We start from the raw sequence: 23245 nt of genomic DNA on the forward strand, positions 1-23245 counted from the left end.
CGCGGGGAACCATAGCGTCAAAGGAAACTCATCGGTCAGTCATAGTCAAAGGCTGTACGTAGACCGAACAGCAAGGAACTTTAACGTGAAAACATTCCCTGCTGTTTTTGTCACCCATGTATGTTGACAAATCCCGCGGGACCAGATCAGTGTATTTACACCGGCGCCAAGAGAAGAGCGTCATCAAAGCCACACTGCGCCCGGACGACAAGGATTCGTTGAAAAGATTGACCGTGTACTGCAGGTAACAAACGTGCGTCTCGTTCGACGGTACGTGAATGTTTAGAGAACAGGTTGAGAAAGGGGTATGACGAAAGAGAGCGAGAGTTCTCAGAGAGTTGTGTTGCAGATTAAAAATAAAAGTCGAGGGCTGTGTACAAAACGTATTGAACACGGCCGTCGGCTAAGGCCTTAAACAGTTTGGCTAGATTTCTGGTTGGACACGGGAGGCCATTGAAAGCAGCGCTGCCGGAGTTCATCCTATTCATTGAATAATATTGTGTAGAAAGCTTCAGTATTAATGGCGGATTGATTTTGACTGCTTTGTGTTTAGGCAATTGTCCCTCTGCATTGCTGCCGCCTGAACAGCTTTGAAGGGAGTACATTTGTATGGGACTCAACAGCTCACCAGGAACTTGCCCCACCATGTCGTTGTATACGGCAAGCGCTGACAAATTTTTCAAGTGTGCCGCCCCCGGTAAGTAAATGCATAGAGTTCAATGATTCTGTTCCTATTCTGATAGAGGGTCTTGTCCAGATCACCAGTGGCAAAGTAATTAATTAATGATAAAAACTTCACAAAATGTTGACTTATTTTAGGCGCTTCCAAATTGGCGTGGATGCACATTATTCAACAGGAAGTATTTGAATTCAAGCTTCAGTACATGTCAACTTAGCACAGACATAAGAACGCATTTTCGTGAACGTGTTTGCAGTCGTTATGGCTGTTTACTCATAGATGGTTTTGTCGGTTCGTGTAATATTCGGTGTGTCATTGCCAAGTGTTTCTCATCTAAATTTATTGCCTACATAAGGTTATTCAAGTTCAGCTGAAGTCCATTAATTGCCTTCAGATTGCTATAGTAACTCTGGTTAGCTCTAGAAAATGGCTTCAACTCTTTGTAAGTCGTAATAGCTATGCTCAAAGACCAAGTTCCGAAGGAACACAGTGTCTGATGAGAGACGTTTATTGTAAAGGTTAGAAGCCAATGGAACGATAGCCTGGAACAATGAACGACGTTCGACATCACGGATTCTCCCATACGATGCCTGTTAATCCCACTGAATCACCCATGGGCAATATTTGTGTGTTTGTGTATCAGAGCAAATGTAGCGATGGAAATGCTGGGACGCAAACCTTTCGGGCTTCCTTTCATGTACCTTCAATAATCCTCCATAATAATAAACGTAATACGTAACAGGTAACTTACGGAAGCTTGACAAAAATTGCAAACTTTATAAAACTCGAATAATGCGGTATTGGTATTATAGAGGCGACGGAACGCTCCTCCGTCTGTATATTGAAATGAAAAGAAATGTACGCTCTTTTGGAGAAATATGTTGGAAGGTATAGCCTCTGCGAGCAAACACGTCCAGCTAAGTATTTACAATCAACAGGAAACAATCAGTATTTAGAAGAGACGCTAGGGACTGTTTATTCGTACTGACTCTGAGTAGTTTTTGCAAAACACTTGTCAATGACACTAGCGTTTGTGTCATCAGCTTTAGTTATATATATATATATATACGGAAACTGGGTTTTGCTACGTCGGCTAAGCTAAATTTATGCCCATTAAACTCTCACAGCGGTCGACTACAAACCGTTTTGTTTCTAACTGAATTAGTATTACTCGTATTCGATTGTTGTTGTTGTTTTAGTTGGTAATCTTAATCGCAAGATATAAGAGCGACCGAAAAGCGCTAAAGCTCTTTGTGACGGCCATAAAAATCTCTACCGAATATATAACGATTGTCATATATCATGACGAGTTAGGAAGGCACCATTTAAAGTCTCCGCTGCAAGCCTCCTGTCTTGTCGATCGCTTGCCAGGACCGATCACAGGCCAATAGGCGCTTTTTCTAATTAGGCCACTTACAGAATTTCGACTAAAAATCATCATTTAATCGCTGCACAATACGCGTTTGTTCCTATCGTGAAGGAAAGATGTGCTAACTCGTCATGACTCAGCCATTATATTTGTATCCGTTGCTAAGCATGTTCGTCTCTCTACGACAGAGATATAATAGATGGGTCTCAGTAGCTCGAAAGAATGGAACAATTAATTGTATTCGATGAGTAATTGAGTTGCTCACCAATAGCAACATTGTTCGTTATGGGATCGGCTCTATTCTAGACTCAGAGGGACAATTGGCTACCATAATTCTATTAAGGACGTCTTTCTGTGCGAAATGATCCGTAAAAAATTTGCGTCCCATTAGATCGGCCCGAATACCGGGTCGTCATTTATATCGAACGATTATATCTAAACAAGCGAGTTCATCAGAACAGTGCGTTCACTAGAGGATTTAACCTATACACTCGGGCTGTGGCAAAATAACAGACAGGTAAGGTAAACAAACTTTCGATACATCAGGGTGTCATGATAGACCGTCATAGATAAGCCATCCGCTAATATCATACGCTTGCACGGGCAGCCGTGGTTTTGGATATCCAATTAGGAGACAGATTCGCGCAATAGCGCGAACGTGTTGGCGACCGAATATTCTGGCTGATGCAAAACGAATCATCTGGCCAACCCGCAACTCATACGCCACTCGACACCGCCATGTCTGCTACGTTACCTGAACGGACCCTTCAGTATTTAGCTGCAGTTCCGACAATAGATGGCATAAAATTCGACGCTATGGCGCGCTCCTATTCGCTAGGGCACCATGAAAAATATATATATCAGTGAGGCTTGTAGCTTCATCAAATATTCGGCTATTGTAGAAATCCGTCAAGCTTGAGCCAAGCTAATCTGTAAATTGTGAAATTTTGTAAATTATTCTGGATATTGTCTGGTCTTGGGTATTTGTTAGCGGGCAGAACTTATGTTGCTTCGACGATTTATTACACCGATTCGCTCGGCAGTCAGTAGCGGCTTTTGGGTAGGCGTGCGCGAACAGGGGATTTTGTGGGGTGTCGTGCTGTGAGACACTAGTACGCTTACAAAGCGGCGCCTGGGGTGTACGGGCCACGCGATGCGATGTTTCCATGCATTCCCCAGCCACAGGTACGAGCGTCTTCGCACTCGACGAAAGAGACGGATTTCAGGCTCACACGTTTGGCCTCTGTAGGCCACTGCGTCCGTGCAAGTCTTTTAGGGAAGGGGCGCACATAGGCTTCTCCGATTAAAGAGCTGTCTAGGCTAATCATGCTTAGTCTTGCTGGCTTAGCTTTTCTGCTAACCCTCAAAAAGTAGTATCCGCCAAAAATTACCGCTTCCGCACAGTGTTGTCTGTACGCGTAACTTTCGGCTACATGGGGGGGGGGGGGTGTAAAAAATAGTTTTCAAACGACAATAATCACGGCCTAAATCAACTTCTGAACCGGAAGAACAAACATCGTTTTCTCAGTATACATTTACTATCATTAGCCTAGCTCTAGGTCTGTGAAAGGATGGCCTCAAAAATCATAGACCAACAGTATACTGTACTCAAGATCCGCCGTCAGGTCATCTCCCTCGCCCTATAACCAGTGACAGGCGAAAGCTCTGACAATATGAAACTGATTGGACTGACTAGCCGTCTCACTTAATGATGCGGTTTTGGTTGCCTGCGTGAACAACAGTAGATGTCTGGAATTAGGGATGCCTTATTGAATACTACAACTCGTGCTTGTTCTTGCCCACACGCTCCATTAGGTCTGATGAGTTAAACATCGTGTTGTTGATGTATGCACAGAAATAGAGGTCTTGTTATTTCCTGTTGCTTGTTTTGTGTAGAGAACGGTAGGGTGAAAGTAATCACCTTCGGTCCAGACAGGTCGAACTGCCAAAGAGTAATAAGCTCGATACGATTAAATATAAGTAGAATTCTTCTATTTAATAACAACTATAATAGACTATCACACTCAAATGCTGTGACTGTTAATTTCAAAATTGGTTAACGAATTATAACTATCTCCCTATAACCATACATAACTAGAATTTACAAACGCAAACTAACACAATACCAGCCTATTCCATCGGCCGGATTTACTATATATTTATACGAGAATATTTTAACCGAAACAAAATGTACTTCTGTTATTCTTCTGTGTCATCATTTGTCACCTTCGCAACTGGTCAACATAAATCTACACCGGGGCACCTTTCCGATACACGGCGACACTCACGACGTTCATCGTAACGTGGTCATAATAATGACGTTGACTCCTCAGTTATTTTTGTTTGAGCGCCAAATAACCCATTGTTGTCATTGTGACAACGTTATCTTGCAGCATGGGCAGCAGGAACAACAGATCCAACAGACATCTAATGCGACGCCAACAGAACGCCCTCCTGCTTGTCTCCTAAGTTGATTCGTTACTTTAAGTACTGCTACATAACGACAGATGATTGCATTATTATGTCGATTGTTTTTGACCAGAGGAAGCCAAGGGGGATTCAACAATACATCGCAAAAACTGTACACGTCTCGAGATGACGCTGACGATGTGAGTGGTCTTAGCGGTGACGACGGCGGCGGCGCCGCCGTCGTCACGGCGACACCCGTGATTCGTATGATGGAAACTATGGCGGTATGAAATAGGCGATACAACACCCTACTAGACAATAGCACTACTTAGATAAACAACGAAACCAGCATATCATGCGTAGCCAAGAAGCTTCCCCCGACCAAAAGGAAATAGTGTATTCAGAAGCCCACAAGCCAGATCTCACCAATCGGAGCTCAGATCAAAACGAGCTCTCCCACGACCAATGCCACCTGCGCGAATCCGGCTGGAATGCCTTGCGCACAAAAAAGCAAACGTGCGAAGTGGGTAAGAAAACGGGAAAGAAGGACGTAAAGGGATAGATACGACTGTAAGAAGAACGGCCACACTGCAATAAATTGGTGATGGCACATGCGCAGTCCTATCAACTCCGTTCTCTTTGCAGCTTTCAGCCAATGGCAGATCACCAGTGCCTGCAGGCCTCCTCTGTTGTGAGATGCTGGCTGTTGTGTCTATGATAAAATGGCCATATGCGACAGCCATGCACCTGGCGTTTTTACCTTCCCAGACTCAACACCGTCACTGAAGACTACAATAAGTCGTACAACAAACACGTTATTGTTGTTGCTGGTACAGCAGACGGCTGACGGGGGCAGGAGCATAAGGCAGGGGCTAAATCTCTTATTCAAACGACCCGCGCTCTGGAATTGTCGCTGTCGTTGCTAAAACTGGCGCGTGAATTCGGTGCGTAGTTTTCGGCACAAGGAATGGCGAGAGAAAACTGGCGAGAAGCGGTGAAGCAAAAGCTTCTGCAGTGGAACTTTCCTATTTTTTATGTGATAGTTATTGTTTTTTTGCATTTTGGTAGTTTGCTACGCAGGGCAACTGACTGGGGTACACAGTGTGTACTAGGCACTGTTCTAATGCTGTATTCATTTCCCTTCGGCTATGGCTACTTCTATTGTGGCTACCGTAATTATAGTACCTGGTTTGTTATTGTCAAGGTCCTATATCGATCTGTTAATAATGGAGACTTTGTTTCATTGTGTTATGTTTTTGTGTAGTACGGTGCTGAATTTTCGAACGAATTTTAAAACCCTTGCTAAAGCTTTGCTGCTGTAGGGTTTCTTTTTTTACAGAAGGTTTTGAATAAGTACTTTTCTTAGTTTTTAGCAATAAACGTTTCAGTTACTTTTTTTGTAGTTGCCAAAATATTTTCCCTCCACAAAAAAAGTACTGGAAGTTTAACTTGTGGCTAACTGTTGATAAAAATTGATTTACACAATGAAGTTTGCAGCATTCTGCTCATTTACACAAGGATATAGACACGATATAGTGATACTAATAATAGAAACTACAGTGAAAAAAAGTATGAAAGTCGTTCAAATAGGTACGTAGCTTGTCAGTGCCTAACGATAGGGTGCCTGCCATTGCATAGCTAAATAAATCGATTTGATTATGTTTTCTTTATCATTTATCGTTGCAGACATATTGACTTGTTGAGGTAAATAATATCTACCTATCCAGTCTTTCTCGCTTACCCATACGCTCTATGAGTAAAATGGGCAAATCACTACAAAGTGTACTGAATGTAGAGGCGATGAAATTGCCTCTCTCGGTTAGCTCACATCGCTTGTGACTCTATGGTCACCTCCTGTTGGCAAGGGATTTTGAGCGGAGGTCGATTTAAACAGCTAGTAGCATTCACTAGTAAACCACCCAGAAAGACTGTCGATGTTGCCTAACAAGATTAGTAATACAGTCATGTAGATGATGGTACAAGATCTACAATGATCAAACCTGTATTTAATTTTTCGCCTTCTCAATATCTGCTTCAATGAACCGAACGTCGTAGACACCAGAATATTTTTATCTATCTTCCCATGCCTTGCTTACTGTTCCTTCAACACGATATCGGCTGCGGAGACGAAGGAATTACCTAACGCAAAAGTAGTAGACAAATATGGCGCCCCTCGCCGGGTTCCCTGTGAGCCACCTCAATTGAATGGATGTATGTCTACACATGGTTTTTCAATATGCTGCTAATTTGTCTGTTGCTATAATATTATTCGCTTGTACGATAACGCCATTCTACTGACTGTAGTAGCCATTCGCGACCTTTAACGCCTAACAAGCGAACGAAGACAAAGTAAGTCTATGGCTTCTGGATCTTCTCCCGCCGTGTATAGTGTATCCCGTCCTTCAGACGGAAATTCCCATTTTCTTCGTGTCAGCACCACAATAAAGAGGGAGCAAATGGATTTTCTGTGATGTATAACCGCTCCAGCAGCCCCCCCCCCCCCCATGCACACACAGATATTGACATCACGTACTATACAAAAAAACACCCAGGGCAAAAACGAGCTCTGCCGGTTAATTACACCAGGCTGCATGAATTCAAAGCGGATTTCTATAGGTGACAAGACTCAAGCTATGTAGTCGCTTATGCGAGCTATGCAGATTGACTGATAGAGACTCAGTTGAGTTGAAAAAAGGATAAAATCCCGGTTATACCTGTGGTGATTTACCTTTGTGAAGGGTGCGTATCCTGTCGCAATTAGCTCACTGTCGCTAACGAGTAACTTCATTTACATTGGTTGCTAAGCGGCTTATTGTTTAGAAACAGTGATAGATTACGGAAGCATTGATAGGTCGATTTCGATGCTTGGTTACTGCCGTTATGGTTGCGCCGATCAACGTATGTTATAATTATTCTTATTCATTTAGATGGGCGCACGACTAACTATTATATTCTCGACCCCGCGGTGGGCGCGACGTTTTCTATGCATTGTTCTCGGCAGCCTACCGTACACTCCGGCATCGCCCTTACGATTACGCCTGTCGGTTCTTCATATTAATATATTATACGAGAGCTGTCCGTCAAGGATCTTATACAGTGCTCTTAATGGTATTATATATATATATATATATTGTAGCGGCTAAGAATATAAACAACTGATAGCTGCAAGGTCAACTAGAACATGAAAGTCGTAGCCGCTAACTGAATTTTTCGATCACCCACAAACTGTTTGATTCTGTGTATGTATATATATATATATATCTATATGTATATATATTGATGCGACGGGACAGTTGATATAAAAGGGCATATCTTATACAAACGATCGTGATAGCTCACGCCGCAGGCAACAGAGAAACTAATGGGTACCACAGTTATTACGGCAGAGTCAGGAAGAGAACAAACCAGCTGTTGGTTCGTCGGCTATTTTGTCGTTTAACCCCGCTAGTTTGTAATGCTTTTGAGAAAAACCGAAATGTAACAGAAATTTAGAACGTTGAAGACGCCTTATAACGGCAAAGTAGAATGAAGGGCTGGTGAATGGATGCTTAGGGGCAAGCAATTCGTAATTTGCAGGGCACAGACTAAGAGAGATTGCCAGTTGCCATTTCGTTCACATAGCAGAGTGATCGACCCTTGTGTTAAGATCAACGTCGTTGTTGAATTTAATCAAACACCAATAATACTTACAATTATAGCGAGCACTGGAGGGGGGCTTTTGTGATAGAGTTTATTAATAGATTTTTTGTTTACTGACCATCTAGTCGAGGCACCTCATTTCTCTGTGCTTCGTAAGGAAAAAAACAGAGGGTATAAGGATATAATATTTGAACAAAATTAACATTGCGTAACAAAATTAACACTATAAGGTATTTGCTAAGCTAAGTTTGTATCGGTACTCAACTTTCGTCACTTAATGCATATTTAATTTTCAACGCTCACGGTGTACATCTACCTCTGGCCTTCATGACTACTGAGGTGGTAAGCAGGGTCATTACAGAAGATAAACAACCTTCTTGAAATCGTCAACTTAATTAAATTTTAGATATTTCGAAGGTTTTTCCGAAAAATGACAAATATATCGCCCAATGATGCTCGAATGTGCTATCTAATAAATAATAACGCTTTTTGGCATACCTCAGCATCAAGCATTCCGAGCGACTACGGCACGGTGATGGTCTGCTAGCCTATCTCAGATCAGTATCCGCGGGAACACCTGTCTCGTTAGTTTTAGCATACCGTGCGTGCCACGCTTTTGGTTCAAGTCGCAATGGGGGTAAGTACGCGTTGTCACCTCCCGCAATCGTCGGAACCTCTTTCCTTCGTTTATTTAACTTTCCAGTGCAGTTATAGGTAGTTACGAAACGTTTATTCTTCCTTTAACTTTTGTTTCGTCAATCGAATACATATTACGGTACAAAATATTTATGCGGTACAATGGCTATCGTGAAAGCCGCTACACAGGGGAGAATAGAAGTTCCTGCGAGATATCTTCAAGGAGTAATAATGTGTTAATAGGAGATTTCTAGAATACTTCTAATTAAGTTGGTAGAATCGTAATGCGCCGAATTAAGTTCCTAGCGTCTCGATCAGTTAAGAAAACGTTGCGGTATCTGCGAAACCGATTTAAATGATCGTGCTGATTAGCGACCCAATTCGTTTCGGCCAATGAAAAGCAGGAGAAGCCTAAATAAATGCTATAGTACATAATGTATACTATGCTGTAAAGAACAACTTTATATATAATTTTATTTGGTTCAAAGCCATACAAAAGGGACGCATTAAAGAAGGCTGTGTTAGTTTTTCGTCTAGAACCAACGCTTTACGCTTAAAAGGATTTTCCAACAATGCCAGTTCTTCTAGACATGGCACTATTTTTAAATCTAACCTATTCCAACTAGAGCGTACCTTTCAACAAATAACATAATATTTACCATAAACGTCATTTTCTGATCGGCCTCGTTATCATCAGACAGCCAAAACGGATACGCAATAATATAACATCTGCTTGATCAGGTTAACGGGTTAAAATTCCAGCCATGTTTAAGGTTATCTACATGCTTATAGAATTATATGTGTACCCTTTACGTCATAAATGCGCACGTCTTGAAACTGTGCCGCATTACATATAAGCAGAAGCTGCTAACGTCTACGGACCTGGTCCTGCTTAATCTTGTCCAGCCGATCATTTTTTGGTCATACAGACATTTCGAACACGGACCTCGTATATATAGCAATTTCTTTTTTTTTTTTTTTTATAAGTATCTTCGTTTTCTAGCCCTGCTCTGCCTAAATTCACGGCGACCATGTCCTGCCAGGCGCGGGTCTTTGATTGAAACATAAGCAATGTTTGACCATAGTAATATTTTTCTTTATTTATTTCACGTTGTTAAGCAACGTTCACGATAATCAGAAACGGCAACTTCAACAGACTATGATGGAACGGAACAAACAACGTACGCTTTTGAACAAACTGTTTGTTCTTCCAACGGTTCGTAATGTTCAGTAAAATCGATTGCAAGAACGGCAATGTGAAAAGCCGAAGCGACGCTGCGTCAAAATAGATGCTGGTCGTCAGCGGGGCGGTCGGACATTGAATGGTAGATTACCAGTGTCATAAAATGCTACGAGGAGATTCAGGTAGATCATCTTAGAGCCACGCAGTAACGGGGAAACCCGTAGGCGCAAATTCCATAATTGTAGAATGTAACAGTCCCACATAAAGTATAACTACATATATCTAACGCTGTACGTATGAAACGCAGCGAGAGCAGCGCGTATTAAGGTTGGCGGTCACTGATCGGAAACGTGTCGCGTAAATCGAAATTGTACAAGGCGAGCCCTCCTACGAAACGCGCGGAAGGCCACATTTTCCGTTGAATTTATTTTCAAGCACTACTAGTAATTTAGGCAAACACTCTCGAAAGCTCCCTGTGCTCTAGCCGATAAACGGAAGGAAAAAGGAAGCGCTCGATACTAAACAGAACACACAGCTATAGAGGAACAATGTCAAAAATAGATTTGCCAACTATACGAAAAGTGTCAACACATAAATTGTCCGTTCCGTTCGCTGGTTAAGAGCTCCAAGCGAATCCCTTAACTAACCTGCCAAACTAATTAAGTTCATCGAACTTATAGCTGTGCTGATAACGTTCGCGAGATGGGTCCATTCGCGATTAAGCGCGGTTCAATGATAGATAAAACTATCCTTTCGAAAATAAAAAGTCATAGCAAAATCTTCTGTTCTTACAACTGTCCCTTTCGACAACCGGTCGCTGCTGCACTATGAAACGGACGAACTTATCCGCATAGTAGCAACAATAATAATAACAATGAACTTGTTTTTCTGTTTATGATCACACTGATACTCATGATGAATTTGATGATGACGATGAGTGAAATGGAAATGAGCAAACGGTCAGATCTACAGTCGCTGCGAGTGCCATGCGTGGGCAATGCGACAGCTGTGACTTCAGCAGTGGTCAGGATCAAGTACCGCAGCAACAATGGCGACGTTCGAGTCGATGATTTCAAATGCTATGAAACAGATTGCAATGGAACCAGATCCGATCCGATCCGATCCGATACGATCCATTTGGATAGTTGATGATCTCTAGTGACCGGGCCGCTGCGCTGTTTGTCTTGTCGCCCAAACGGTAGTACCACGGTTCGATCTGCTGCTGCCTTCGTTAGGGCGTCTAGATAACGATAACGATGACGTTTTATATCAGACGGAACAGACAACTATTGCTCTTGCTTGAGTTTACGACGATTAATCGGTACGCAGTTTTCAGCGAGAGGTTGCTGTTGTGTCAGTTCTGGCACCGTTAAGCTTGCCCAGTTGAACGAGCAAAGGAATAAGTACGGGAGATGCGAAGGCGTATGGATAGCCATTATATAATTATCGATGTATTTATTATGTATGGAAAGAAACAGGGGACCCTTCACATCTACGACGAGTGGTCGGAAACGCGCGCGCGCGCGCGCGCTTCACCGAACCGATCAGCGTTTCCTTGCTTATAGTGCTTTCGATTCTGTCCAGAAGCTCCAACTATACACTGAAATGTTTTGGACCACCCCGGATGTATTTATGTATGTATATATGCATGCATGTATGCATGCATGTGCATATAGAATAGCGTACTATGATACGACTACAAAAACTGATAACAAGCATAGCAAAGGAAGCAATAAAATTTCGGGTGGCTTGGATAAAAGTTTTTCTGTTCACAGGGAAACAATATTGCGAAATAGTATTTTGTTAAGTAGACTGGGTGGCTGTGAGGGGCAGCAATTATTGTTTGCGCGCACGTAGAGCCGAAAATCATTCCATAGAAGAAAACCGATGGAAGTGTCGTGATTGCCAAGTAGACAGAATGTTTATCCAGTTTGTTAGTGTCTCTCAAAAATAAACCGATACATTTCTCTACATCAGCTTCAAAAATTTCTCGTACCTTACTTAGCCTTCCGTGGCAGTTAATTCCGTGGCAACGTGGTTTGGATACAACATTCTTATTTCGTGGGGCAAAGTTAAAGATCTCAAAACACACGATACTGCTGATCACCACGCGCCGTGGACGTAGTATTGCAACGCGGCCTTCGTCAAAACTAAAACGGTCTGTCGTCGTCCATCGGTGACTCAGCCATCAAGCTCAAGCCGAAACTGTGATCCGTTCTGATCTTTGATAATGACAAATACTTAGGACGGCCCCCTAAATTCCTTGATCGACTAGCGGGAAAAGGCATTCGTTTTCGTCGAGCTGGCTTTTTGCCCATCTTGCTACCGAATGAAAGGAAAATCTGTATCAATCGCTAGCCATTGAAGATTGTTATCACGAGCAGTTCGCTTGGGGCGAATCTGTCGGAAAGATAACCGTAGCAGATTCGTCTGTGAGTTAGAACCGGTATGATGTTATCGATCGCCAATGGCTGTAACTGATATAGTCAAAATCTATAGTGTGTGTGCTCTAGGCTGGTTTTCTTCTCTATTACACTGAAACATAGCGATGAAGGTCACTGGGACAATCTTGACAAACCGTTATGGTATGGAATTTTTAATAGTGTATACACGTTACATTATTAGACTGATGAATGCAGTAACTTTAACGGAGATCAATGTGGCAGCGTTTAGAGGTAGAAATCAATGGTTTAACATATAAGAGTAACGCGTAGATAGGTTAGCCCTCGTACGATCACAGGAACTGTTAGATTTGAGGTGGCAATCGTTACCATATCATGAATGCAATGTAATGACATAGTTTTCAAATGATATATTCTCGTTGGCATCCTTGACTTTTGTATAAATTGGATGAGCCCGACGATTTTCATTATCTTATCCGTACGAGCTTTTCTCGCCATCGTCGGAATTTTATTATGGGGATATTTGCATATTTCTGTATAATTCGTGCTAAATACCGATCGCTTTAATAATCTACCATGAACTCCTAGTACTCTACAACTATAGTAGATGGGTCAACAGATGGTTGCTTTTTTTTTTGGCCTTCGTTTTCGTTGTCGGACGATTTTTTGCTATATTGTTTATTTTGGAACTGCGTCAACTCGATCTGCAGACAACTTGCTCCCATAGCTGTCTTAATCGTTAGGAGCCAATTCGACAAACAATTGCCTACGAAACGTTCGTAACCGGCGATACCCATTCTGGGTCGCATCAGAGAGATTTCCGTTCTCGTCATAGAAAACACAGCCACGAAAACCGGATTGCTTTTATAACTCGAATTGCGCCATGCTGCTATGAAAAGCAACGAACAGTCCCTAATCAGCAACATGTGAATAGGCCTGTATCATCGGTGACATGTGACTTACGTTAAATAATTCAAACGTCCTAGTACATAGGAAATAAAAAATTTGCTACTCTAGTAAAACTATTTAATGGACCCACAAATTGAGCCTGGGCCTGTGTAGCTGGGACGGCGGACCTGCCTGTGCGGGTCAAACAGGACTCGTGCAGCCGGCCTAAGTATAATCATAATAAGTGACGACAATAGATGAACTGCGACAAAGTCGTATGTAGTCGGTGGCTGCTACAATTATGAAATGCCCTCGTATTTATCTGGGAATGTTCTTAGACGCCGTAAACTAGCAGCGGGGAATACGTATATTCTATGTTTTGTACGGGCAATATATACGATGTGAACGACTCGAAGTCTGTCGGATCAGGATTCCGTAGTATAGAGAATCAGATCCGCTGTTACTTTTTTCTTTAACAAAGAACGTTGTTGTATTCAATTGGCGCCGTATCATTTGAAAGGAAGTTAACGTTTTTAATATTACGTTTATTTTTCACGCACGTACAGGCTAATACATATCGTTGTCACTTGGTTTGCACATGGTACCTGGCCGTTATGTAGGTCTTCGTTGCTGACCCGTATGCCTACATAAATCTAAAACAGAAATGCAACACAAATGGCAAAAGCCATAAAAACGGTGCTTAGGCTCTGTTGAACGTGTATCGTTTTATTTGATTTTTTAATAATTTAAATAAGACCGCCGCTTTCTTGAATCAAAATCGGTACTGTAATAACAAGAACAGAATAACAGAACAAAAAACCCATCCACCAACGGTTACATTGTACATTGGAGCGGGCTACTTATTTACAAAACTAGCCATTATCTCGTTCGCTCTTTTATTATTATTAAGAAATTACTTATAAAAAGCACGTCTATACCAGTGAACAATAGATAGAAATCCACGAAGACAATATAAATGTATGCTTAGCTCATACATTATACGGTGGTGTTACATAGGTGTCAATGTGCTTATGTATCTGCTATGTATGTAGATGAAAACTGAAATTGTTACTCGAAAGTGAACGTTTTCAAATTATTCTAAATTCTGCGCGGTACATTTGGATACCGATTAGCCAAACGTAGTCGATTCTGTCATGGCAATTATGAGTCAATAGGTCTTTATAAACGCCCTCCCTCTGTGCTACACCAGCCATCGTTAATTTTCAGGCCGTCTTCCATCTTGTGAAAGCGTTCGCGGCCGTATTACGATAATAGTTTTTTTTTTTTTTTTTTGTAGCGTTCGATATGCTATTTATCGACCAGTCACGGAGATCACTGTTAGTGAATAAAATTAAGGGGGTAAAGCGCTCTGCCCAAAACCAATATTAACATCGTATTGAGCGTCCGTAACGAAAACGCTACGTTCGGAGACAACGCGGAGTGTGTATTCTATTCATCTTAAAGGGAAGGCCAGAGAAAAAAAAATAGGAATAATAACTTACGGAAAAACGTATGCGGTGTGTTATGGGTAATGTAAAAATATAGGAAGCTGTAGGAAAAATGTAGAATGCGACAACGTAGAGCCAAAACTAAAGTGTTCTTTACGTTTCTTTCCTTATAAGCCTATATTATTAACTTCCCGCAAGTCTTATGCCATGATTGTTGTTAGGACTGCAGCGACGTATCGAGAAGGGTATTTTTAGAACGAAAAATTTATCTTCTTATTGGTCGAAGGTCTTTATGTTTCGAGTTTTATGTGCGGCATCACCGTTAGGCAGACATTCCGTCGAACACGATCACCAAACAGGTTCTCGCTGTGTATGCATTACGGATTCGAACCTAGACCACAACGCGCTCCTAAACACAGATAGCCAATTTCGTTACCCACTACGCTAACACGAGTGTTGGGTGAAGACGATCACGGATTGAAGGCCACGCGCGACTAGGACGCCAGACTCGGTACGGATCGATGTATCGAAAATGTCGTTAATGAAAAAAGTGGACGTAAAACTGAAGCTGGAACGTAAATGAAGCAATTGTTTCATTCACGGTATTTGTCATTGTTCGCCGTATCACTCTTTGCCCGCCCGAATAATTGACTATGGCCACAAACAAGATATACCGTTATAACTATTTTAGCTTTGACAGCACTAGGTTCAACGCGGTGCCTTAGGTAAGGCGATTCGGCTACTATGACGATACTATGATTTGTCCGTTGTTTGCATTCTGTTATCTCGTAACTGGCCGGTGACACGATTAGATATTGAAGAAGCATTTCATTTATACGACACTGTTGGTGATGGAAAAATTTCGGTATCGCAAATCGGTGACGTTCTTCGTGCCGTGGGACAAAATCCGACGGAGGTTGCCCTGAGGAAATGCGCTGCCGACCATAAGGCCGGTAAGTGTTGTGTATCTAGGATTAAACATTTTTACTAACGTTTAGAGTATTTAGTTCAGCGTCTGCATAGTTCTTGTTTTCTTCTAATTTCTTCGATAAGACCAAAGTTCCCGTAGAAAATATCTTTCCTCCCAGTATAGCCCTATTATGTCTATGGCTTCTATGTTAGTTCAATATCTAGCGTTTACGTGGAAATTGAATTGCTGATGGCAAACGATCTTTTTTTACAATTCGTGACAAGATGTCATAGAGCTTCTGTAGATCATTCATACAACATCACTGAAACGCAACAGCTACCTTTCGAGCATTTAGATATCCCTTCTTTCCGTACGTACCCTTTCGACGTCGGTGAAGGTTGACACCGACATAGTTGTTAAGAATTAAAGGTCTACTATCTTTTTCGATCCTACAAAATGCGTTACCGTGCTAAACCGGACATTTGCGCAGTAACGATTATTTATTAATCAATTCATACATGGTTTCATCGTCCATTTGTCCTCTTTCGAACAGATGACCGGATCTCCTTTGATGAGTTTATGCCGATTTTGAACGCCATCAGTAAACACAAGATCGACGCGAGCGAAGGCGATTTCGTTGAGGTAAGTGGTAAATTATCGGCACGTGATGAGTTTGAAAATGCGGTATCTTTTCCATTAAACGTAAATGGAGTTCTGCACGTCACCGTTCATTGCGACATCGAAACTACAGCCGGCACAGTTACAGCTCCTTACAGTCAGCGTTCTATCTGATTATGTTTGATGTTGGCAATTACGACCAGTAGAATTGGTTTTGTTAATCAGTTGTGTGAGACACATCAAAAATATATACTAAAGCGACATTTTCGATACGTAGGAATGAGAGGGACTAAATACAGTGGGGTTCAACAAAACAGCGCCTTCCAAATGGCTAAATCCTAGCATTGGGTTAAGCGATGCATGCCCATATTTACGCCCCAACCCGATAACGAAGCTCTGCCACTGATCTATCCGTATTCTTGATTGGTATTTGAACCATGACCGACGCACCCGCAGCATCTACACAAGAGACAAGATAAAAAAAATCATTTATTTAAGGCAACCCACATTCTTGGGCAAGCCGGTCGCCGTAATTGACGGATTATTTAAGGACTTATCTGAGTTCATAATGTAAAACATATTAATCATAATACTACGTTAGTATGTATATAACATTGAGCTTGTTGTAACACATAACATTGTAAAGATTTTTCGTCGTAACGGTCCGTCGGCTCATACTATTACATCTAGCAATTATCTGGCGCCATTTTATTATTTAGCACTCATAGGATAAACGTCCTAGTAATATCCAGATGATCGTTTCCTGTCTGCAAGCTTTTGGTACAAGCTTACCAACGAGGAGTCGTTTACGTTTTGATATATATACGTAACTTGCATTGACGCATATTGAGTGACACTACAACAGCCGGTTATAAAGGATTTTGCATTCTATCCAAAAAAAAAAACTCTCAATTTCGAATTGTTCTTTATAAACCGAATAATCTCTAATTATTATAATCTCGAATAAACATTCTTTACTTTATTTAAATGACCTATTTTTGTTTTCATTACATGTTTTTTTAGGTGTTGCGAAACTTTGATAAAGAAGGTAATGGCTTTATTTTGGCCGTGGAAATGCGCCGCATCTTAACTTCAATTGGGGACCGCCTCACAGAAGAGGAAGCGGAGCAGATCCTCGAAGGCCTCGAGGATTCCCAGGGAAACATCAACTATGAGGGTAAGCGCACTGTGCGAACGTTTCTTCAATGTTATCCAACTAATAGATGGGGTTTGATAATTAGATGCAGATAGTGCCGATGGCAATGTAATACTATAGTTCGTATTCCGAGGTTATATTCTCTACCTTGTGTCAAACAACGAAATAAAGGATTTTATGTGCTGTGAAGTAAATCCTTAACCGATTCGAAACCCAAGTACAAGCATTCAGGTTTCGTGGGTTAGAATCCTACATCACATAATGACTGTGTCTGTTGCTACAAAACCCTATGCGTTTTTTTTTTTAACTAAACATAGCCAAATCGGGCGGTGAAGCGGAACTCGTTTACGAGCAACATCCCATTTGTGGATTGGAGAGTCTTAAGAGCTCTTTTTTTGCAATTCGCACACGTTTCTCATCAAAGTTACAATGAAGTGTAGCTTAGGAAATTAAACACTATGCGGTACGGAGTCTTGACCGGATAACTTGCCGATGTCAAGTTTTATTTAAGTTGTCAACACAGTTCAATAAAAAGGTCTTTGGCACCACTCAAATTAGCTAGCGACAATTATATAACGCCACGTCATTCACAGTAGTGAAACATCAAAGTGTTTTTAACCAGTGGTATTAGCTAGCCACGAACGACGTATTTTACGATAGAGTTTTTCGGACAGAACGTACGCTGACTAGAAATTCAGATGGGGTGGGGCAACCTACGACTTACCGAACACCGAAATTGAATATTTCATCAACTTAGTGTTCATGCTTTTATAAGGAAACAAGCTGGTAGTGCATTGCGCGGACCAGAACTCATTTCAATAATTATAATTTTAGCATAATTTTATTTTGTGTGATGTTTCGAGCCAACTTCAACTGAGCCGCAAGCAACCATCATCTCTCACAGTTGAGTAGCGTTGCCTTGTTTCTAATAACGATGTCCCCGTTTCTCGTTGTAGTTGAACAAGTTTTTCGTAAACTTCATCGATGTTATATGGCTAGCCCTTCGTTTTCATCCGAAATGGGACGCAGCTGCTGTAGGCAATGCTGAGTGTTTGTATGTGTGAACGAGCATTTACAGTATATATGCCTGCCAGCCCAAGGTAGCCAAGTCTACAGGCAGAACGTCGCTTAGCAGAGGGAAGGGTAGGCGGCAAAGCCTGCTTCTCATTGAATCTTCTAGTTTTAGTCTGTTCCTCAGCCTCCTAGGGGGCCTCTCCCATCGCATTATGTCCCCGTTGTGGGAGAATCTACTCTTTCCGTAGCTGCCTGCGAGCTAGGTGAGAGGGAAGCAACTTCAACGGCGGCCAAACCTCCGTGTCTGGGTGCCAACGTCGCTGTAGTCCAGTGCAATGCAGTACTGTGTCTGTGTGTACATGTGTTCGTAGTAGTCGTGGTCTTTGATCTGGGCTCTCTCTCGCGCGGGGCTTTCATTGCTGCGACTCTCTGTCCCTCTTTGACTTTCCCTTATTTTATGAACTCTGCCTCGGCGTTTTCCAGTTGCCTCGTGCTTCTTACATCGCCATCACCATGCCATGCTCAATGCCATTCCGGCACACTGTTTAACCCCTATAACTTTCCCTTGAAAAAGCTAACAGGAGATTCTCTCACATCGATAGATCGTAGCGGAAGCTCTCCATAGTGGGATACCAGTGCGAGCTCGTTGGAGAAAAGGGCATGGCCTGAGTAAGGCGGTTTGCGAGTGGCGTGGTCTAGAGAATAGAGGAAAAGCACTGGTGCTTTGAGTCAACTCGCAGACCATCACGAGTCATGAGCCGTGTTTCTGATAAGGCTGAGGGGTTCTGCAGAGATGGCGGAAAAGAATGGTACAGGAGTGAAGTATTTGCTCCATACTTTGAAACTCTCGCCTAGTCTTCTCTCCCTCTTTCATCGAATTGTCTAGCCGCAGCATTCAGAGGCGAAAGATGGTTGTCAGCTCATAGGAGAGAGCGTGATAGGAGGCGGCACTAGAAGGCTACTTGCTTAGGTCGTCAGCTAACCTTGAAGTCAAGCCTCGTCTAACCTAGATAGCTGCCTGGCGCCTAGTTGGCTGGAGCTTAGGAAGCGGAGAATTGGCTTAGCTCCTTCCTTCATAAGGGGAATTACGAACCTGTATGTTTCAGGGCTTTCGCCTTGTTTCTTCGCAGGCATGACGTACTAGACGCTGGGGGCAGAGAGAGAAAGCGAGACAAAAACGGCGAGATAACTGAGCTGCTGCTGTTCTCTCTTCTTCGTGGCAGCAGGAAGGACTGTGTTGGTCGCGGAGATAGGGGCTAAGGCGTTCGGGATGGTGGTAGAACCACCACCCTGCTCTTAGATGGAGGCAAAAAGGGATCTTGTCTGGGGCGAGAAGCTAGTACTAGCACAGATAGCTTGGCCAAAGAACATGGGCCGATGACGGTAGCAAGTAGCGGGAAGGGATGGCGAATTGCGTTGCCCGCCTTATGGCACACGCCCGCCTTCACCGAAGACTTGCCCTTCATCCATTCAGTCAAACACACGAGCTAGCGGCTTCGATCAGCCTTGGTTCTTCTGTCCCGAGCCGCTGGGCTGGCCTGTTCTTTCTTACAGTTTCTGCTTTACGGTCTCTACTTGCAAAGTGTTCTCTCTTTACGAAAGAAGGAAAAGGAGAGAGGAGTAGCACATCAGATGTGTGAGGCAGCCTTTTGCCCACACCAGTCAACACTTGGGTCGTGTCTACGCCCTGCGCCAGCCATTTTACCGCGGGCAACCGCTAGGCACAAGTCGACCTGCCTCTCTACCATGTCGTCTACTCGTCCACTTACTTGGCGCGGTCTGCCAACAGAAGGTTGGCGAGGGGGGTTCGGGGAAGTTCGAGGAGTGGTTCAAGGAGGCGGCTGCTGAGTGATTCCTGCCTCTAGGGCGGGCCGGACTGGCTAGACGAGCCGAACTGAACAGGTCATAGCAGAACCGGCTCTCCTTCTTCCTCTCGTTTCTGTGTGTCTTCTTGGCTACTCAGGACCGACAGCCTTCCTAGTAGGCAGGAAAGAGCCACGGGTACCGACCATCAGAACCATAGAAACAGGACGTCTGAGAAGGAAGCATCAGATCAACTTGGTTAGAAAGGTGAGATGGCTAGATGGAGTAATGAAGTAAAGTGCACTCAAGTTGGTAAAGAGCCGGGCAGCTAGTGGCAGCAGCTCTGGTAGAGTTCCGCTCCTGAAGAATCATTTGTTCGGTCGAAGTTCTTCGAGCAATTTGAACGTCTTTTTCTAAGAGAAGTCCCGGAGTTAAGAAAAACGATGCTTTGGTCAGAAGTACTTATATGTTGCCAATTAAAATGCATGCTGATTGAACTGACTAATGTAAAATGTTGGCTAAAACGGCCAGGTAAGGATCAGTAACCACACAACACATACAGATGTATTGGAGATACATTGCAACTCTTGCTAGTATTCTAGTAGATCTAAGCAAAAATTACAGAATTAATCGGGAACGTATTTGCTTCAAATTCCATTCAAATGAAGATATAGACAAAAAACATTATCGAATTACAGATTCGGAGGAAGCACACGGTTCTCTGTTTAAAAACCCTAATTGGAGAAATGTTTACAAGTATGTAAGACAAAGTACTCGTAGTAATTTAACCATGTTTAGACATTCAGTTTTTTTCCGTACGGTCAGCAGTACCCCTTAAACATAAGAGGGCCTCCATGGGATGCTACTAATACACTCGCATCCCTTAGCTATGTTTTGCACTCCTCGCGACATACACGCAAAATTACCAAACCCCTTTACTACCAGGGAACCTTCCTACCTAGATAATCCTAACAATTCTCTGTGCAGCTTTCGTTTTTGCCTGAGAAGCAGAAAATCTTCGCTTTTTTTTTTTTTTTTTATCTACTGCTTTGTTTGGGGTCTTTTATTCAAATATCTTTATCTGATTACCCAACTATACCATGTTGGCTGTGTTTTTCTTATGTTCGCAGAATTCGTTCGGCTTGTGATGGCCGGCTAAGGACAGTCTGCTCTGGCATCGCAAGTCGCTGGTTTCCCGTACGAGCACCGCCATGACCAGCAGTAGACGTCGCCATGAAGGAAACTCTCAGGAACAACCGCTACCTAGAGCAATTGTATCACGATGCCACACCGCCTCAGCTGCAGCGACAGCAGCAGTAACAATAACGACCTCAATAGTAGTACAAATATAGAATAACGTTGTCTTTACGTTGTTGTCGAAGCAACCAGCAAAGAAATTGCATCCATCCGATTCCCGAAAGAACTAATGTTGGAATTACATTAGGGCAGGTACTCTGTGTTTTCTACGCAAAGATGTTTGCTGTCCTGCCCCAAACAAAAATGTGTGCAAAAACCGTAAAGGGTAGAGCGGTGGTTATGCGTCTTAGGTAATGATTTATAACGAGCATCCTGCATTTTATATTTATTTTCTGAAGACGAAGTAGATATGAATGGCACACAGCGCCATCCATATCTACTTCGTTCGTATCACGAATGGATATACATATGTGGTATACATGCGTTAGTATGTTGAACATTTCTGCCGTTTACCTGAGGGAGGAAACGATACTTCTCAATTTCTCTGCTGTTTTCGCTAATCAGTGTTGACACACACGCCCGGAGATATGCTGGTCGCCTACGACCATGTCATGTTGTCAAAAACACAGATGAGTGAAAATAGAGAAAATCCACATGAGTCAAAAGTTTTTAAAGCTCCATTGCTATGACCCACGAAACCTGCTGTTATATATATATATATATATGCATCCATATGTGCGTTTATATGTTTGCATTTATTTGTAATAGTATCGTCGAAGTTCTGTGAAGAATTTACGCTAACTGAACGCTAATCGTCAACGCCATAGTAACAATGAATGGGTTATTCGCTGCTAAGGAAATTATTACAGTAAGTACAAACATATTATGAAGGGTTTCTTCTGGATGCAGGCCCTCAAAGTTACGAACTAGTGACAGCGTCGCCCGTTACTTTAGCAGCTTGAATTTAATCCGCGGGTAGGCAAAAATCTTTGAGGGTAGGCAATTTATAGCCTAGGTAACTGAATTATTCCAATAAAGACAGCACCAAAGCGGTGCCTTATGCAGTTAGAATGCTAAGTACTTTAGTTAAACAAAACAACAAACAAAGAAGGAACAAAGCAGGACGGTGGTGAGTAAGACAAGCTCTTGTACAAAAAAAAGCAACCGACGTTATTGCCAGTAGAAACGTTTTTTTTTTTTCTTGTTAACTGTATCATTTTTACCATCGGTTTGTCAAGAATTAAACAGAATTACCTTGTAGCAAAAACCAATCAGAAATACCAGAAGTTATGTCGGAGTGCTGTTTGAAGATAGTAGCTTTCAAATAGTCACTAGGGTTTCTAGTTCGAGCCTTTTCATTCATATATATTTAGCAACATTACTTACTCTTTTCCTTATTTAAGGCACACATATATATACAGCATGGCGCGCCTGAATTGAGAATTTTTTCATGCCTTATTCCTAAGGTATTATCTAAACAGACTCATATATTCGAACGAAATTATCTGTATGTGCTTAAAGTATCATTATCACGGTCACGCTTATTGAATGTAATCACCATGTATTATTATAGCAGCTTCGATTGAGGAAGTAAACCACTCGCTAGTCATGTTTATTATATTTCTCAGTTAATCTACAGATACTTTTTTGACAGAAACCGTATGTCAGGCGACACTAATAGGTGTTAACCCATTGAAGTGCAGCACGGTACGCATACAAACATTTCAAACAAACTAAATTTTGAGCTAACTGTAAGCTTAAAGTTTGAAAAATGCAAAAGCTCAAAACGTTAGAAAATTCGTAAGGTGTAAAAGTCTCAAAAAAACCAACCATCGGAGCGTACCTGGGCGACTAAATTGGCAACTGATATTCTTCTCTCTAAAGCACCTGTTGA

The 23245-nt window shown here is 42.3% G+C and overlaps 1 protein-coding gene across 3 annotated transcripts; it reads left to right on the forward strand.

Moving 5' to 3' along the window:
- Window positions 1–22422, forward strand: LOC111272600 (myosin-2 essential light chain). Of its 3 annotated transcripts, none has more exons than XM_022854159.2 (6): window positions 1–270; window positions 554–697; window positions 15466–15606; window positions 16117–16205; window positions 17205–17358; window positions 21285–22422. In XM_022854159.2, exons 2-6 carry the CDS (start codon window positions 610–612, stop codon window positions 21311–21313), a joined length of 501 nt encoding a protein of 166 aa, XP_022709894.1. In that variant the 5' UTR covers window positions 1–270; window positions 554–609; the 3' UTR covers window positions 21314–22422. The 3 variants fall into 3 exon arrangements, with proteins under 3 accessions (XP_022709894.1, XP_022709895.1, XP_022709896.1); XM_022854160.2 differs by having other exon boundaries at window positions 1–253; XM_022854161.2 differs by having other exon boundaries at window positions 2–244.
- The last annotated feature ends 823 nt before the right edge of the window (window positions 22423–23245 follow it).

Source organism: Varroa jacobsoni, unplaced genomic scaffold (genome assembly GCF_002532875.2).
Source record: "Varroa jacobsoni isolate VJ856 unplaced genomic scaffold, vjacob_1.0 contig02703, whole genome shotgun sequence".
Lineage (NCBI taxonomy): Eukaryota > Metazoa > Arthropoda > Arachnida > Mesostigmata > Varroidae > Varroa > Varroa jacobsoni.

What these genes read in the sequence shown, in the direction of transcription:
- LOC111272600 (XM_022854159.2), top strand. Translation starts at nt 610, where the DNA reads ATGGGACTCAACAGCTCACCAGGAACTTGCCCCACCATGTCGTTGTAT. An exon ending in CGCTGCCGACCATAAGGCCG is followed by an intron (nt 15,607 to 16,116) that starts GTAAGTGTTGTG and finishes TCTTTCGAACAG; the next exon opens with ATGACCGGATCTCCTTTGAT. An exon ending in GCGAAGGCGATTTCGTTGAG is followed by an intron (nt 16,206 to 17,204) that starts GTAAGTGGTAAA and finishes ATGTTTTTTTAG; the next exon opens with GTGTTGCGAAACTTTGATAA.